Raw genomic sequence first — 18,848 nt, forward strand, 5'->3', positions numbered from 1 at the left:
CAATCTGAGTTAATTTCAGTCCCCCCATATTCTTTAGCTAAGGGAATGTGTTTGATAAGGCATAAAGATTTTTGAGCAGTTGTTGAGAATTCAAAGGTGTGATGTTTTTGTCTATAAAACAATTTGTAATTGACAAAATATTTAAATTGAAAAGAACTTCCTTATCTATTCTTATTTTAAATGCTTTTTGGTAGTTCCCAAATCTTTATGTCCAAAATCACATATTAATGTTAGAATTCATTGATGAGTTGTAAAAGGCTTGACTAGTTATGTAGTTAACCGCAGAACGTTTGGCCTGTAAATTATTTCGATTGACTTGCTGTCTGACTGGTCTAAATTTGTCGACTTCTACCTGACCATTTAATAAGCTTGATTTTGTGATTTTGGAATACTACAGACACTTTAAAAACATTTTTGATTTTTAATATTTGATATTTGAGCCTGTGGAGCATTTTTTTATTAAACCAGGTTTCCCATCATTAAATAAATTGCAGTAGTTCTTGTTTTGCTTTCATGCAAGAGAAGCTAGAAAGTGCAGTATGCCCTTTCAAGATAATATTTCCAACATTTGATGTATGAGGCAAATTGTAAACTATTCAGGAATATGTATGCCTGTATGTACTGCTAGAATTTTGGCTTGGGCATAAAGCAAATAATTTCTTCATGATTTTTTTTTTTTAATCAAAGGAATGCAGTATTTTGAAGAACAGAACTATGAGAAAAGGTTGAAGTATGTGGCCTCCTTTCAGCTTGTTTAGACAAAGTTATCTTGCTTTTACTTTCAGATGTAGAAAGTGACACCAATATGCTAGCTAGCTGCCAAACACTATCTTGCTATTGCTTGAATGAAAGGACTTTTATCAACATGCATCCTGTACTTCAAATAAGTATCAAATAATAGATAAATATCAATAATACTAAATAATATCTAAATATCAAATAATAGAAAGTGTGTGTATATATATATATATCATTTCAAATACACAAATCTGGTGCTCTAAATACACTATATAGTCTGAAATAAATAATAAAAATATTAATTTAATACTAACTCAACAGATAGTAAGTAATAACTGCATGCTAAACTTTTTCTGGGCTTTAAGGGAAGGGAACATTTGTCAGCGAAAAAAATCCACAATTGACACAAAATTGCCCTAATTGTACTTCGAAGTTCTTCTTAAGGGATCAAGCACATTCTGCAATGTCTTGTCACAGCTTGGATGTATGTGAAACTTGGAATGTTTCTAGGAGCTGTGCTTGATTCTGTCCAACATGAAAACTAGCAAAGGACAAAGTAACTAAGTTTTGGTGTAGTACAAGGTTTTGATCTTCAGGTTTCTTTTTCTTAAAATTCTAAGGCTCTGAGTTTGTTGTTTGTCTTTGATATCCAACAGATGAAATAGTTTTGATGTCAAGATGATTACCTACTGATTTTGTATCATTTCTCCTGACAAAGCCAGTAGGGATTCACCTCAAGAATTTCAGCAGACAAGGGCAACAAAGCTGGTGAGGGATTTGAAGCAGAAGCCCTATGAGGAGAGGATGAGGGAGCTGGGGTTGCTTAGCCTGGAGAAGAGGAGGCTCAGAGAAGACCTTATTGCTGTCTACAACTACCTGAAGGGAGGTTGTAGCCAGGTGGGGGCTGGTTTCTTCTCCCAGGCAACCAGCACCAGAACAAGAGGACACAGTCTTAAGCTGCACCAGGGGAGGTTTAGATTGGATGTTAGGAAGAAGTTCTTCCTAGAAAGAGTGATTGGCCATTGGAATGGGCTGCCCAGGGAGGTGGTAGAGTCACCATCGCTGGGGGTATTTAGGAAGGGACTGGAGGAGACACTTGGTGCCATGGTTTAGTTGATTAGGTGGCGTTGGATGATAGGTTGGACTTGATGTCAAAGCTCTCTTCCAACCTGTTCTGTTCTATTCTATTCTATTCTATTTTATTCACTGCAGTAAATCTTGCTAAACTTAAATGGCTTCTTAATTTTTTAAAACAATTACTTTTATATTAATTTTTTTCCCTCCAGTGTGATGGGAGTTGTTTTTTTTTGGATAGATGTGGAACTGATTGCAACGATCATATCATTTCTAGCCTTGAACAGTAGAAGTTCTGTGTCAGAAATGCCAATGAATAACTGCTGCATGCTTTTGAATGTAGCTCTGCATCTGCTCTGTTTGACCTCTGGGTTTATGTTGGAATGAACGACTCCTCATGAGATTTTGCTAATAGTTGAAGGTGTTGATTTGATGATCAAATCATCAGGAATTTGGGCCTTACCTACTTCAAAGATATGTGTTATTTTTGTGATCTGCTCTCAGTGCAAAGCATGTTCCACTGCCCAGGATTAAGTAATCTGGGACCTGAGGAACAGAAGTCTAGAGGAAATGGATGTATCATTCAAAAAATCTTCCTAAGAAAGGAATTTGAGTGCATTTATAAATGTTTTAGGAAGTGTTCAATAACTTTTTTGTAGTTGTGTGTGTGTGTGTGTGTGAAAGTGTAGGTGATTTCTAAGAAGAGATTGTGCTGGTTATGGTTGTGATGCACTTGTTGATCATGGCATAGTTAATAGTTTTTTCTTTTCAGCCTGAGTTCCTAGGGAAGTTGGATAAGGACTCTTACAATTTTGAGTAATGTGCAAAAAGTTGTTTGTATAATATATTTCAATTGACCAAGCTCATATTTTTATGTTCCTATTTTAAAAGTCAGTCTCTTAGAGTGTAACAATTCTGTTACTGGATGACACTTAAAGCTTTTTTTTCCCTTCCATTGTAGGAAGATATGAATTTAAATGAAGACAAGAAGATGCCATTGAGAGAAAAAGATTTTAATACCAAAAAAGAAATGGTGATGCAATATATTAGTACTGCTTCAAAGTCTGTAAGTAAATTTCTCTGAAGTACACCAAAAAAAATGACTTAATGTTTAGCTTATTTCCTATTGGAGAACAAAAAGTGGTGCATATCATAGAATCATAGAATCAGTCAGAGTTGGAAGGGACCACAAGGATCATCTAGTTCCAACCCCCCTGCCATGGGCAGGGACACCCCACACTAGATCAGGCTGGCCAGAGCCTCATCCAGCCTGGTCTTAAACACCTCCAGGGATGGGTCCTCAATCACCTCCCTGGACAACCCATTCCAGGGCTTCACCACTCTCATGGTGAACAACTTCCTCCCCACCTCCAGCTTCATTCCGTTCCTCCTAGTCCTATCACTACCTGATAGCCTAAGAAGTCCCTCCCCAGCCTTCTTGTAGGCCTCCTTCAGATACTGGAAGGCCACAATTAGGTCACCTGGGAGCCTTCTCTTCTCCAGACTGAACAGCCCCAACTCTTTCAGTCTGTCCTCATAGGAGAGGTGTTACATGGAGGAGAGGAGAGGTGTTTTATGTTACATGCTTCTTGCTAACTTTTGTTTCTCATACACATTGCCCTTTAGAAGTGTTTATCTCATTATTTTACAACCTTCACTGAAAGGTAACCACTTGTGCTTGAGGTGCATCTTCTGTATGCATTACAAGATTTCTTTTTGGTATAGGTATGGCTGTTAGTGGAGATGGAAAGAATCTGCAGAAAGCTTCTTGGAAAAGCTTCATGTTTTGCTTTTCTAGAAGTGTTTAAAAAGAATTCCTGAATTGATAGACGTTCTTCACATTCATGCTGTGGTGTTATTTAATTAGCTAACAACAAAAGCATTGCATATGAGCCTAGTTAGTGTCCATTTTTTGCTTATAGGGATAGTTACTGGTTGTTTCAGAGAAGTGCAAGATGTTGTGTAATGGGCAGTTTAAGCATGAGAAAAGCTACTTGGTTTTTGCAAAGTGGAGACTGACTCCAGTGCTAAATGCTTCAGTGTTCACATTGTCCTCAAACCCTTTTATTGTTTTACATATAATATACTTCATTCTTTGACTGTCACCTCTCTGTGTGTGTAGAGGTATCAGTGAAAAATGATAACTAAATAGTGAGAAAAGATGTTAAATATTGTAGTTTATATCTTGTTGTCTGCTTTAAATGCTCTACCTTGTAAGTGTAGTGCTCTAGCACATCTCATAAGGTGAACTGTCTAGAAATGATTTTATTTAAGATGATCTTATGAAATCTACTAGTCCTTCTATAGCATGAAAGTACCTTAATACTGGAAGACTAGGAGGCAGTAGCATCTTTATAGTTCATACTTCTAAAACTTAAGAGATGGGTACTAAGCTCTATTGTGTTGAGAGAAATGTCCTTATTTGCAACTGCTATGCAGTGTACCAGGCAGGTTTCATTTAAAACAGTTATCATTATAAAAACTTAAAATGGAGAACCAAAGCTGTGGCTCTAATGAATCACTGAAAATGAAGCAGCCTTTGATCAAAGTGGACTCCACTTGTTAAAACTTCAGTTAAAGTGATGAAGTTAAAACTTCATCACTGACCTCAGTATCAGGGTTTCTGGTTTGCAGAAATGCATAACTCCTTTCTAATATTCACAATGCACATCTCATGCTGATAGATCTAGAACTTGTGCTGGATTTGGTGCATGTTTATGTATAGAATACTGTGACCTACATCTGTATGTCAGAGGTGGTTAGAAGGAATCTATCACTGAAGTACTCAAAGTTACTTAAAAGTAACCACAGTTCTAACATGTCTAATAATACTCATTTCATTCACTCACTTTGCTTAGAGGCTTCTAAAACAGCTGGCTGAAAGCAGGCTTCTGTATGTAAGTCTATATATGTTTGTAAGTGTGCTGTTACCATCACTCTTTATAATGTGTTCAGGAGCTCCCTGGAGAAGAATTTCTAGTAAACAGTCTTGGGGTTTGGGATACTGGTATACTCAATGAAAATTTGCATGTTAGCAAAACCAGTATGCTTGGAAGAATTCTGCTGAAGTACTTCATTATTCTGGTAGTACTTCCACATTTTCTTGCAATGTGTAAGGTTTAGAGGAAGCCTTATTTCTTCCCTTAAAAACATTACCTTAGGGATGTATGTTGTGTTGTTTAAACAGTCATGGCTTGGAAATTCTGAATGAAAAATTTGGTCTGCTGTAGTATCATGACTTATTTATCAGGAAACAGTTGGAGAAGTGAACACTAGTTTGAAGGCTATTAAGTGAGTGTGAATTCTCATCTATCAAAAGTGGTGTGGTTCTGTTTGCTGTCAGATGTTATGTTCAATGTGTTTTCCATGGTTTGTAGCTGTTTGTTTGCATTATGGTTATTTGAGCATCTTTTTAAGTGCTATACAGACACATTGAAAGATGTTCCAGCCTAGGGAGAAAAAAAAAAATTCCTTACGGCATTAATACTCAAGTGGAAATAAAAGCAGCATTGCTATAGTGTTACTTTACCATAGCATTTGCTGTTCTATATGTTGAACATACACAAACTGGGTTTTTAAAGTGAGTTTTCTTCACAAGATTCTGTTTTTGTTGTGCAGCTTACTCCCTTGTAATATTTTAACTGAGTTAATTAATGCTGACTTCATACTGCATCTGCTCACAGACCAGTTGTTCTTCAGTTGAGCAATTAAATTTCTAGAGGCACTGATGTCTCAAGATATTTCCTGTTTCTCAGTTAACTCAAGCATTTTGAACTTAAGCAGTTTTTATCATGCTGAAATATAGCTAATATAATCAGCGTCACAATTGGTACCAAATGCAGCTTTCATTTTGTTTAAGCACTGCCAGATGTATCATACTTTTATTACGCTGCAGAACCTTAGTGTGACTGTGAATAAGTGGTGCTTGGTACTGTGGGTGTGTTGTAGAGTCATTCACAGTTTATTGGCATCTTTTGCAAAGGGCTACGTTCAGATGGGGAACCTAGTCAGAAATGGGATGGCTGATTACCGTCTGAATGTTGATGCGAGTCTGCCTTGCTTATGATGCTGTCTTCAAATGGGTTAGACAAGACTCTGAAATGTCATTCTCATTAAATCTTATAGGCTGGCTGGGCTCTTGTCCTGTGTGACCTTTGCACTGGACACATTGCTATTGATGATATTAAATTACATCCAAAATATCTTCTGGCTTTCCTTACTGTATCCCTATCTATATGACTGTCCCATATGGCTCTTTCTACATCAAAAGAAAGCAGTTTTACTGACTATTTAGAAGTATCCTAGTTATATACAGCTTGGTCAATATTGCAGCACGGACTGCTGGGGGAAGTCACTGGAAATGACAGATTCTCCACCCAGGATATTAATCCATATGCATAGGCATACATGTAGTGCTTATCAACTAGTCTACGCACAGCAGGAGCTGACAGGAGAATTTCTGGGACTTGTTGAAATTTTCAACTGGAGAACTCCTGTAACATTTAGTTAAACACTTTGCCATGAAGGTTCAGGATTTAGTGTTTCCTGTTGTGGAATTCCCTGAAATTCTTCTGCCCATTTTTCCTGTCTCTTGAGGTCCTTCTGAAAGGCAGCAAAGCAGTCTGGTCTGTCAGACTCTCTCTCTGGTTTTTAACACCACCTTTCTACTAAAAACTAGTTACTCACCCTCTGCTTCTTGGGGAGAAAAGTTTCTTTTTCTTGAGAATCTATCAAAGTGAGAAAACATCTATATGATATAATATATATCATATAATATAATATATATATATTATATATAATATATATCATAATATATAATATATATCATAATATATAATATAATATATTGTAAAATATAATGAGACTGCTTCACCATTTACAGTAGACAATTTTAAGGTGTTACTGCACTGCAAGTCTAATTCTCTTCAACTCCTGACTAAATAATCAAGTATTATTTAGTAACTGTCTTTATTGCTACATGATGCAAAGGTGCTTCTGCTCTCAAGAAAAGGAATCTTTCCAATGAATTAAGTGAAATGTAGGTTGTATGCCTTATTGTATGCCTACTTTTTAGAATTTAGAGATGTCCTGTAGAAAATATATCCATCCTTTTTCATGTTGTAAAAGGGTTATTAGGTGGAGTAGACTTTTCATTTTCCATTTTCTACAAGTTTTATCTTTGCTGCTACATAAAGAGAAGAGAATATTCTTAAGTGTAGTACATACTCTATTTGTTTCAATTACAAGATGTAGAGCTTCATTAGTTAAGTATAACTGTTGATTTATTTCAAACAATGGAAACTGTATATCCTTCAGAAGAGACATGAACATTGTGAATGTATTTTAAGCAATATTTAACAGCACAGATACAATGACCAGTCAAAGCCAGTGCCTTTTCAGCCTGTATTGCTTGGAACAGAAAATACTTTGTTTGCCTGAAACTACTTGTGCAGTGCTGCATTGATTTGCCTTTGCATTTTGCTTTTTGTCTTGCTGTTCTCCAGGTCCCTGATTGCCTCCCTACCTGCCAAAAAGAGCAAAACCAAAAAAGCAAGGCAAATCCAAACCTGAATTTTGACTAAGTGGCCTTAGGTTCTTGCATCTATAGTAGCAATATTTATGTCACACTGCAATCTTACAGATAGCAGATGTAAAGAATGAGGAGCTGAGATGTAGTGTTAGAACTTCAGCAGTTTTAGAGAAGTCTTTTTTTTCCTTTCCCCTTTTTCCATTTCTTTTTTTTTTAATTTATGGTTAAAGTTCTTTTGCTTCAGAGCTGAAGCTAATTTGTTTTGATAATCTCAGCCTCTTATACTTCTTATCTGAAGGACCTTTAAGGGAAAGGCATTTTACATTATCTGCAAGAACTCTGCTTACTGCAGTAATGTCCTGAATACTCTTCTGGTGTGCTGCTTTTTCCCTCTGTATTCTCATATGATTGCATTCATCCTTTAGGGCACATGCCCTGTGATCTCTTCAGAGATTGCTGGCTTTTTGGTGGTTTTTTCCCCCTTTTTCTGTTGGGTACTTAAGATTAAGGTGTTGGCAGTGCATAAACAAATCTATTAATTACAAAAAATTTATTTTGCTGAGTGTGCATGATACATTTCTTTGTTTGATGTCTGGCTGCTTTCGACTACTGATTATAAATGTATTCATAAACTAATAGTATCATAGTATCAGTCAGGGTTGGAAGGGACCACAAGGATCAGCTAGTTCCAACCCCCCTGCCATGGGCAGGGACACGCCACACTAGATCAGCTTCATTCCATTCCCCCTAGTCCTATCACTACCTGATAGCCTGAGAAGTCCCTCCCCAGCCTTCTTGGAGGCCCCCTTCAGATACTGGAAGGCCCCAATTAGGTCACCTGGGAGCCTTCTCTTCTCCAGACTGAACAGCCCCAACTCTTTCAGTCTGTCCTCATAGGAGAGGTGCTCCAGCCCTCTGATCATCCTCGTGGCCCTTCTCCGGACCTGTTCCAGCACGTCCATATCCCTCTTGTAATGGGGGCTCCAGAACTGGATGCAGTACTCCAGGTGGGGTCTCAGCAGAGCTGAGTAGAGGGGGAGAATCACCTCCCTTGACCTGCTGGCCACACTTCTCTTGATGCAGCCCAGGACCTGATTGACTTTCCGGGCTGCACATTGAGAGCGCACGTTGAGCTTCTCGTCCACCAGCACTCCCAAGTCTCTCTCCTCAGGGCTGCTTTCCAGCCAGTCACTGCCCAGCCTGTATTTGTGCAGGACCCTGCACTTGGTCTTGTTGAACCTCCTGAGGTTGGCTTGTGCCCACCTCTCCAGCCTGTCAAGGTCCCTCTGGATGGCATCCCTTCCCTCCAGCATGTCTGCTGCACCACACAGCTTGGTGTCATCAGCAAACTCACTAACGTTTAGTCAGCGTTTAGCATACGTAGTAGATAGACAGCAGGTTTAGGACTAAATTATATTATTGTCCCCCTATTTTTTCAAGGAGCAGAAAAGAAGGTTAGCCAGGAACAATCTTTTTGAGTTCTGCATGTGCTAAATAAAAATATGAATATATTTTCTGTATTTCAGGGAAGTCTCAAGAACAGTAGGAAGATTTCACCTCAAGAGTTTATTCAGGAATTAAAATCTGGGTCAACAGATGAAAGGCTAGTCACCTGCTTGGAATCTCTCCGTGTGTCCTTGACTAGTAATCCTGTCAGGTAATGTTATTAACACATATTGCAAAGATTAATTATATTCTTATTTCTTAATGGATTAAAATTAATGATCTGTAGATGTGCATGTTTCAAGGTTTTCCAGTAAATAAATGTGCATGCATTAGTCAATGTACATTTTTTTTTCTATTTTATTGATTATGTATCTTCTGTAGATCAATTTTTCAATGGAATTTGTTGATCTGTGCAAGGTAATACTAAGAGAAGGTAAAACAAATGTAGTGCAGAGCAGTTTACTTTATTTTTGAGTTCCAAACAGGATTTTTATTTTTTCCATTTTAATTTTTGATATATTCTCTTAACTCTTGAATATTTTCTTACTTTCTCAGAGTAATCAGCAATGGGAGATAGGCACCTTGTTTCATAGTCTTTCATAGTATCGGTCAGAGTTGGAAGGGACCACAAGGATCATCCAGTTCCAACCCCCCTGCCATGGGCGGGGACACCCCATGCTAGATCAGGCTGGCCAGAGCCTCATCCAGCCTGCTCTTAAACACCTCCAGGGACAGGGCCTCAACCACCTCCCTGGACAACCCATTCCAGGGCTTCACCACTCTCACGGTCAAGAACTTCCTCCTCACGTCTGGTCTGAATCTCCCCACCTCCAGCTTCATTCCATTCCCCCTAGTCCTATCACTACCTGATATCCTGAGAAGTGCCTCCCCGGCCTTCTCGTAGGCCCCCTTCAGATAATGGAAGGCCACAACTAGGTCACCTCGGAGCCTGCTCTTCTCCAGACTGAACAGCCCCAACTCCTTCACGCCATCCTCACAGGAGAGGTGCTCCAGCCCTCTGCTCATCCTTGTGGCCCATCTCTGGACACCTTCCAGCAACTCCATATCCCTCTTGGAATAGGTGCTCCAGAACTGGATGCTACTGCAGGTGGCTTCTCAGCAGAGCTGAGTAGAGGGGGGAGAATCAGCCTCCGGGCTGCTTTCCAGCCATTCACTGCCCAGCCTGTATTTGTGCGTGGGATTGCCTTGACCCAGATGCAGGACCCTGCACTTGGTCTTGTTGAACCTCATGAGATTGGCTTGTGCCCACCTCTCCAGCCTGTCAAGGTCCCTCTGGATGGCATCCCTTCCCTCCAGCGTGTCTACTGCACCACACAGCTTGGTGTCATCAGCAAACTTGCTGAGGGTGCACTCCAGGCCACTGTCCATGGCACCCACAAAGATGCAAGAACTGGTTCTCCGACATCACTTTTAATTAGTCATTTTTGTAAAATACACTTTGAGTTTGCAGAGAAAAATCTCAATCAAGTGATGCTGAGTGTATTGAACATATTGAAACCTTGTGTGTAACATTTATTTTCCATCAGTAGAAAAAGAAAGCCTCAAAAGGGTAATGTATCCATTGATCTTAAGGTAAATAATTAAGATGTTTTTACATCACAGTCGCCAACACTATCATAAGTGGTTCAGTGGTCTAGCTGTACATAGTATTGCAGATAACTGGTTATCTACAGCTATTTCCTCTCTTAGCAATTGGATTAAGATAGTATTTTTAATTGAAAATAGGGATACTTGATAGCTTGGTGCTTTGTCAGGCTGACAACAAGCTGGATGTTTGCTCCAGATAGTGTCAGTGATCTTTGTTCTTCTGTGGAAGCAGAGGAAAGGGCAGTCTTTCAAATATCAATTTTTTAAATGACTTTTTTCTTTCTCCCTAGCTGGGTTGAAAACTTTGGCCGAGAAGGTCTGGGGCTGCTGTTGGATGTTTTGGAAAGATTGGTGGAGACAAAAAAGTAAGGATGATTTCATGTAAAATTGCCAGCTTTCTTAACATGGAAACAGCATTTAATTACACTCCACCTTTTTTATTCATTAAGCCAGGAGAAAGTTGTGAAGAGGAGTCAGCATAAGGTTATACAGTGTTTGAGAGCCTTCATGAATAACAAGGTATGGGATTTTATTTGTTCTGTAAATCTTAATTTCTATAGTCCAATCAGACCATGTACATGATCAGTGAGTATAAAGCTGTGCAGTTTGGGGAAGTGCTCTATTGATCAGCTGTAGTTAGGATTTCTTTCCACTGGCACTTCCTTTCTGCAGAAATAGATGAAATGGTAAACTTTTGATGCTGCTGTATGCCCTTAGTACAGAATAAGTGATTTGGTTTGGACTTTTCTCTCATTAATTTTTTGGATTACTTGGTGGACTTAAATGTCATGGGAAATATTTAGTGGAGGGAGCTGTTGCTGTCTTTCACTAGGCATTTGATACAGTCATTTAGATTCCCTCCAACTCTTCTTACAATTGTTCTTCTGTTGTTTAGTATGGATTGGAAAGAATTATGGGAGAGGAGAGGAGTCTTTTGTTGCTGATCAAAGCAATTGATCCCAAGCAAACTAATATGATGACGGATATAGTTAAACTCCTTTCTGCAATGTGCATTGTTGGAGAGGAAAACATGTAAGTACTATATGTAGCCAGAAACAGTAAGAAAATTTTATGATATCCAAAATTATGGTTACAACTGAATGAAACTAAAATTTTCAACTCAGTAAAGATACTACTTTCAAATCTCTCTTGTCAGCTTTCAAAATACCTTTGTCGGTGATTTTTACTATTATTTATAAGAGCTTTCTTTTTGACATGTGGTTATATTTGTGGGATGGAAATAATTAGGTAGTCATTCTTTTGCTTAAAATGTTAAGGTATTTTGAACACTGTACTCCAGTAACTCATTCTTTGGCTACAAAAGTCTCCAAAGGAAACAAGTACTGATTCAACCTCCTTAAACTGTACACAAGAAACCGAGGCAAGCGAATGCTTTGGCAAGATGACTCTTCAGAAAACAAATAAACAGCAAGATATGTCTCCTGAATGAAATACTTCTTTTTCTTGCAGTCTTGAAAAAATTTTGGAGGCAATAACAGCAGCAGCAGAGGAAAGGAATGTTGACAGGTTCTCTCCTATTGTGGAAGGACTTCAGGATAACTCAGTTCAGCTGCAAGTAAGCATTTTGGGTTTTTTTCAGACTTCTTCAGTGAAAACAGATATACTTCTTTTTCTGTATTGAATGAGTCATTACAGAAAAAAGGAGGAGCAGCACTGTTTCAAATGAGGGTCAAATTTTGGAATGTTTATAATACTTTGTTATCTTTCAAACTGTGTCATGGGAAGACTTGCTGTTGAGAAACACAGGGATGTTGCAGGCTAATTAGTTGATTTCTATTCACCCAAATCTTATAGACTTTGGGAGCTGAATTTAAACTGCCTATTCAATTTTCAAATAAAGTGTGAGTCATATTCAAATGTGAAAATATTATCTCACTTCTGGTAATACTTGCTGAAACTTAAAGATTAATAATAACAAAAAAGCAAATCTGTCCCTCATGCCTACTTTATGATTTGATAATTGCACCCAGAGAGTCTGAGGAAAGACATATTTCACCTTATTTTCAATGTTCATCTTGCTTCAGCTGAATATAGACTTTGCTGCAGAAAGACACAAAGTATTACAGTGCATTTGAATCACTGTCATAAATCATTGATTTAAGATGGTAAATATTAACTCATATTGATTTTCATGTAATTCATTTAAACTGAATGCTGTTCATAATTGTAGTTCTTTGTGAATGTTACAAAAATGGTAATAGATGAATCTGATAGAAATTATTGTTACTTCAGTGTCCCTTTATGTATTGAGTAGTCCATGTCTGACAATGAAATTTGCTGTTTGTTTCATCTGCTACACAGAAAAGCAAACTGTAAAGAAAGATTTGAAATTGGAGACTGATTAGTAGTTGAATTATGCTAGTATCAAAGGGGTTCTCTTTTGAAAAACTGTCTCCTTTCTCATTCTATCTTAAAATGGTTTGGGTTGGAACAGACCTATCTTCTAGTTCCAACCCCTCTATCATGACGGGTGCATCTTTCAACGTGACCCTGAATACTTCTAGGGATGAAGGATCTACATCTTCTCAAGGTATGATTGGCTTTCTGGGCTACATGTGCACATGGCTGGGGTGCATCTAATTTTTTGTCTATGAATATCCCCAAGTCCATCTCTGGAGGGATGTTCTTAGTCCGTTCTTCACCCAGCCTGCACTGATACTGGTGATGCACCAGCCTGGAAGCAGGATCTTGCATTTCTCCTTGTTGAAGATCACACGGGCCCACTTTTCTAGCTTGTCAGGATTCCTTTGGATGGCATCTCTTTATGCTCCCATCTTCAATCTCTGATCATGTCATTTTGTTCCTTTTCATTCTGGAATAAAGCTTTTCACAGTTGCAATTACTTATTTAACTACTCATATTTGTGGTCTCTGAGTAAGACGCCTTATAACCCTTTGTAATAGGTTGGATGTTAATTTGTAGTATAGCTTGAGCGAACAAAACTATCATTCTTTTTTACCCAGTATTGTAAAAATCCCTACCAAAATACTTTGTTTTCTGAAGTGCATTCTGGACTACACATTCTAGAAGTGCAAAACAAAGGTCAATGGAATGTCATACAAAAGTTGAAGCGGACAGAAAATTGCTGTCCAGCATAAACTCAGTTTAAAGTGACTAAATTTATCTGACCCATGGTTTCCTTCTGTTTCTGTTACTTGATTGGTTGTTTTTCGTTATAGTTTGCATAGATATCTCTTTGTCTTCCCTCCTGAGAAACAGATCTGATAGCAAGATTATTACTTGTTTTTACTTTTCTTTAAATTTTACTGTCATAGACAGTGACAGATAGGATAAATTCAGCTTTGAATTATTGTGCAGTTTTCTGACAGTATGACTACATAGTCATGGTTTAATTTTATTTATTTATTTATTGTTTTTTATATATATATAAATATACATAACCACATAATCTAGCACACATTGCATCCAGACAGGTCTTGAGAGTCTCCAAAGAAGGAGACTCCACAACCTCTCTGGGGAGTCTGTTGCAGTGCTCTGTGACACTTACAGTAAAGAAGTTCTTTCTCATGTTGAGGTGGAACTTCCTGTGCTGTAGTGTACATCCATTGTCCCTTGTTGTATCACAGGGTGCAAATGAGAAGAGTCTGTCCCTTCCTTCTTGACACCCACCCCTCATATATTTATATACATTTATTAGATCCCTTCTCAGTCTTTTCCTCTCCAGACTGAAAAGCCCCAGGGCCTTTCCTCACAGGGCACATGTTTCAGTTCCTTAATCATCCTTGTAGCCCTCTGTTGGACTCTCTCAAGTAGATCCCTGTCCCTCTTTATCTGGGGTGCCCAGAACTGGACACAATATTCCAGGTGGGGCCTTACTAGGGCAGAGTAGAGGAGGAGGAGAACCTCCCTCAATCTGCTGGACACACTCTTCTCAATGCACCCCAGGATAACTTGTTATCCACCAGGACTCCCAGGTCCTTCTCTGTGGGGCTGCTCTCTAGCAGATCACCTCCTAACCTTTACTGGTGAAGTTTTGTTATTCCTTCCCAGGTGCAGGACTCTGCACTTATCCTTGTTAAATCTCATTAGGTTCCTCTCTGCCCAGCTCTTCAGTCTGTCCTGATAACATTCACATGTCATCAAACAGTCAAACAACACTTGTCATCAAAGAGAAGAGGCTTGCTCCAACCTCTCTTCAGGTAGTTGTAGAGAGTGATGAGGTCTCCCTTCAGCCTCCTCTTCTCCAGAATGAAAAAAAACAGCTCTCTCAGGTGCTCCTTGTTGGTCATGTGCTCCAGGTTCTTCATGAGCCTCATTGCCCTTCTCTGGACATGCCCCAGCACCTCAACATCCCTCCTATTGTGAGGGGCCCAGAACTGAACGCAGTACTCATGGTGTGACCTCCCCAGTGCTGAGTACAGGGGAACGTTGTTCTGGCCACAGTGTTCCTAATGCAAGCCAGGATGCCATTGATTCTTTTGGCTGTCTGGGCACACTGCTGGCTTGTATTCAGTCAACTATCAACCAATACCCCCAGGTGCCTCTCCAAGTTGCAGCTTTGCAACCACACATCCCCAAGTCTGTATCTGTCCATGGGGTTGTTGTAATCCAAGTGCAGGACCTGTCGCTTGGCTTTGTTGAACTTCATACAATTAGTCAGGTCATATGATAACTGAGTGAAGGGTAATTGTTCAAGTTCTGGGTTTTTAAAAAAACACCTTTAGTCTTGTAAATATTTATCCCAACATGGATTTTGAAGTTCTGAAGTTTTGAATAAAAAACAATTCAAAGAATGTATGGGTTATCTTAGTTCCTTTGTTTCAACACTGAAGATTTTTAAATACCTGTAAGGCATATTGTACTCCATTACCACTGATGGCAGTCAATCATAGAATCATAGAATGATGTGGGTTGGAAAGGACCTTTAAAGGTTATCTAGTCCAATCCCACTGCAGTAAGGAGGGACATTGTCCACTAGTGCACATTGCTCAGAGCCTTGTTAAGCTTGACTTTGAATCTCTCCAGGGATGGGGCTCCAGCTCCCTTCTTGGGCAACATGTTCCAGTGTTCCACCATCCTCATGGTAAAGAGCTTGTTCCTAACATCCAATCTAAATCAAATCTTCTCTGATATAAACCCATTTCCCCATGTGCTATCACTACAGGCCTCTGTAAATGATCCCTCTCCACTTTTCTTGTAGGCCCTCTTCATGTACTGGAGGGCTGCTAGTAGATCTCCCCCAAGCCTTCTCCACGCTGAACCACCCCAGCTCCCTCAGCCTGTCCTCATAAGAGAGGTGCTCCAGCCTTCTGACCATTTTTGTGGCTCTCCTCTGGACCCACTCCATTGGGTCCATGTCCTTCCTGTTTTGAGGGCTCCAGAGCTGGACACTTAGAGGAGATTAGGAACTTCAGACAGTCAAGGTCAGGGTCAGGTAGATTCTTTCCAGCAATGGTTTTTATTGTCTGGAAATGCTGTCTGGGATGTTTTGTTTGTCCTTCTATTTAATTTGTTGTTTGTTTTTTGAAAAGTATATCAAGTTGATATTGGCTTTGCATGGAAGATGTTTGTAGCTTAGTGCAGAAAGACCAGTCATTTTTTTCATTTCCCCTCCCCCCCAGGTTTCTGTACTTTGCTGATGTATTGCAAGTTTTAGTGATTGCCTTTCAGAGTCAAAAAGGAGGCCTTATAGTGGCAAGGCTGAAGTGGTAAAGAGAACTGTAAAGTAATACTTTTTTTTTTCCTTTGGGCAGTGGTTGGAGCCTCTGCATAAGACTCAGCCTACAGTTAAGATTAGTGAGGAGAGAGAGAAAAAACTTTAACCTCCAGGTTCAGTGGAACTGGAAAGGCACTGTAGAAGGATGGTGTAGACTATAACAACATATTTCTTCATTATTATAACACAGTACTTCTTTGACTACTTTTTACTAGAGTATAGATATTCAGACACCTGAAATTTGTGGCATTTTTGCTTTGTTAGGCTTCCAAATATGATCATGAATTTTAAGGAACTGCAATATATTTGCATGTGTGTAGGTTTAATAAGGGGAAAAGGCTTCCTATAACTTGCTTTTCTATACAGTTCGAAAAGCACATGAAAACTACCCTGAAAGCAGAGCAGTTACCTACTGCTTCAAATCTCCATATATGTGTGGTGGGTACCTAAATAGGTGTTTTGCTCTTTTCCTGCTTTTTAAAAATTAAAATGAAAAATTGTATGGGCCTGTCTAAGTCCATAGATACACCTTGCAGATTAACCTGAAGGTGAACAGGTAGTAGCTTTCTTGATCAACATTTGGGAATGAGTTTCAGAAATTATCCATTGCAAATAGCTATTGCTAAGCAGCCCCTACGAGAAATAGATTGACACCAATATATTTTCACAGTATCACAGTAACTAAGGTTGGAAGAGACCCCAAGGATCATCAAGTCCAACCTGTTCCAACAGACCTCACAACTAGACCATGGCACCAAGTGCCACGTCCAATCTCCCCTTGAACACCTCCAGGGACGGCGACTCCACCACCTCCCTGGGCAGCACATTCCAATGACGAATGACTCGCTCAGTGAAGAACTTTTTCCTCACCTCGAGTCTAAACTTCCCCTGGCACAGCTTGAGACTGTGTCCTCTTGTTCTGGTGCTGGTTGCCTGGGAGAAGAGACCAACCCCCTCCTGTCTACAACCACCTTTCAGGTAGTTGTAGAGGGCAATGAGGTATTGAATAGAGTAGAATAGAATAGACCAGACCATGTTGGAAGAGACCTTCAAGATCACTGCATCTAACCTACCATCCAACACTACCTAATCAACTAAACAATGCAACCAAATACTCTATCAAGTCTCCTTCTAAACACCTCCAATGATGGTGACTCCACCACCTCCCCAGGCAGCCCTTTGCAATGGGCACTCTCTCTGTGTAGAATTTCTTCCTAACATCCAGTCTGAACCTCCCCTGGCACAGCTTGAGACTGTGTCCTCTTGTTCTGGTGCTGGCTGCCTGGGAGAAAAGACCAGTCCCCACCTGTCTACAACCTCCCTTCAGGTAGTTGCAGACAGCAATAAGGTCTCCTCTGAACCTACTCTTCTCCAGGCTAAACAACCCTGGCTCCCTCAGTCTCTCCTCATAGGGCTTGTACTCCAAACCCCTCACCAACTTCGTTGCCCTTCTCTGGACATGTTCCTTTGAGTCAACATCCTTTGTAAACTGAGGGGCCCAGAACTGGACACAGGACTCAAGGTGTGGCCTAACCAGTGCAGTGTACAGAGAGAGAATCACCTCCCTGCTCCTGCTGGCCACACTGTTCCTGAAACAGGCCAGGATGCCATTGGCCCTCTTGGCAGCCTGGGCACACTACAGGCTCATATTCATCTTACCATCGAGCAGTACCCGCAGGTCCCTCTCTGCCTGGCTGCTTTCCAGGCACTCTGACCCCAGCCTGTAGCTCTGCATGGGGTTGTTGTGGCCAATGTGCAGAACCCGGCACTTGGATGTGTTCAATCTCATGCCGTTGGACTCTGCCCATCTGTCCAGCCTGTCGAAGTCCCTCTGCAAAGCCTCTCTACCCTCCAGCAGATCAACTCCTGCCCCCAGCTTGGTGTTGTCTGCAAATTTACTGACTCATGGCAGTCTACACAATTGTGATACAGGGGGAAAATGTCACAATCTCTAACCACTTAGAGCTTTCTTGTAAACATGAGCACTTTCATACCCACTGTTCACAGCAATGCTCAGCTCCATCAGTGAGACACCACTGATGACATAACCGAATCAGTGCAGAAAACCTTCAGCTTAGTTGTTAACTGTGCACTAAGAACTTTCATTTTTTTAGGACTACTCTTCAGATATTAAAAAGTACTTTACTACTTAAGCTGTCTCATAATTTTGCTATATCTCCATTTGGTATTTTGTTATCCTCTGATACAGAAGAGAAAAGCATTGTTAAAACTGAGTATTTAAATGTTACAGCTAAAATACTTTGGATAAATATATTACTTTGACTTTACTGTCAGTATTACCCTAAAGTTCCTGAAAAAAGGCAGCATTTTGCTCTTTGATTTGCTGTATCTTGTATAGACATGGAAACTTCTAATGAAAACTCTTGTCTCTTTTTTTTTGAGATAAACTTACACTGGAGCATGTTCTTTCCATTAAAAGGCTTTATGTTTTCTTTTTCAGACTTCACAAATGTTTGCTAGATTTCTTTTTTAAGAACAGAAAAATCAAGGTTCCTCATGTGCATCAGTTGCAATCTTTTGTAACAATGACATTGACCTTGTGGTTAATTTGACAGTGTCTTAATGAGATAAAAGTTTGCAGTTGTCAGTTACTTGGCATATTTGCCTTGATTATCTACTTGATATATGTGGGCTTGCTTTGTGGCAGCTCAATTTGACACTAACAACTGACCTTTTCTATTTTGAATTGACTAACATTTCTGCTACTTGAAGGCTGAATATATAAAAGGCCTC

General features: G+C 39.7%; 1 protein-coding gene across 1 annotated transcript in view; it reads left to right on the top strand.

The window, feature by feature from the left end:
• DIAPH3 (diaphanous related formin 3) overlaps positions 1 to 18,848 on the top strand; it is a 277,885-nt gene that overhangs the window by 31,682 nt on the left and 227,355 nt on the right. Inside the window, exons 3-8 of the mRNA XM_054163054.1 lie at positions 2,774 to 2,878; positions 8,869 to 8,999; positions 10,687 to 10,761; positions 10,846 to 10,915; positions 11,292 to 11,428; positions 11,867 to 11,972. Of these exons, the coding sequence (XP_054019029.1) occupies positions 2,774 to 2,878; positions 8,869 to 8,999; positions 10,687 to 10,761; positions 10,846 to 10,915; positions 11,292 to 11,428; positions 11,867 to 11,972 (624 nt within the window). The remainder of the gene's footprint in view (positions 1 to 2,773; positions 2,879 to 8,868; positions 9,000 to 10,686; positions 10,762 to 10,845; positions 10,916 to 11,291; positions 11,429 to 11,866; positions 11,973 to 18,848) is intronic.

The sequence above is a fragment of the Dryobates pubescens genome, chromosome 7 (assembly GCF_014839835.1).
Source record: "Dryobates pubescens isolate bDryPub1 chromosome 7, bDryPub1.pri, whole genome shotgun sequence".
NCBI classification, from domain to species: Eukaryota; Metazoa; Chordata; class Aves; order Piciformes; family Picidae; genus Dryobates; species Dryobates pubescens.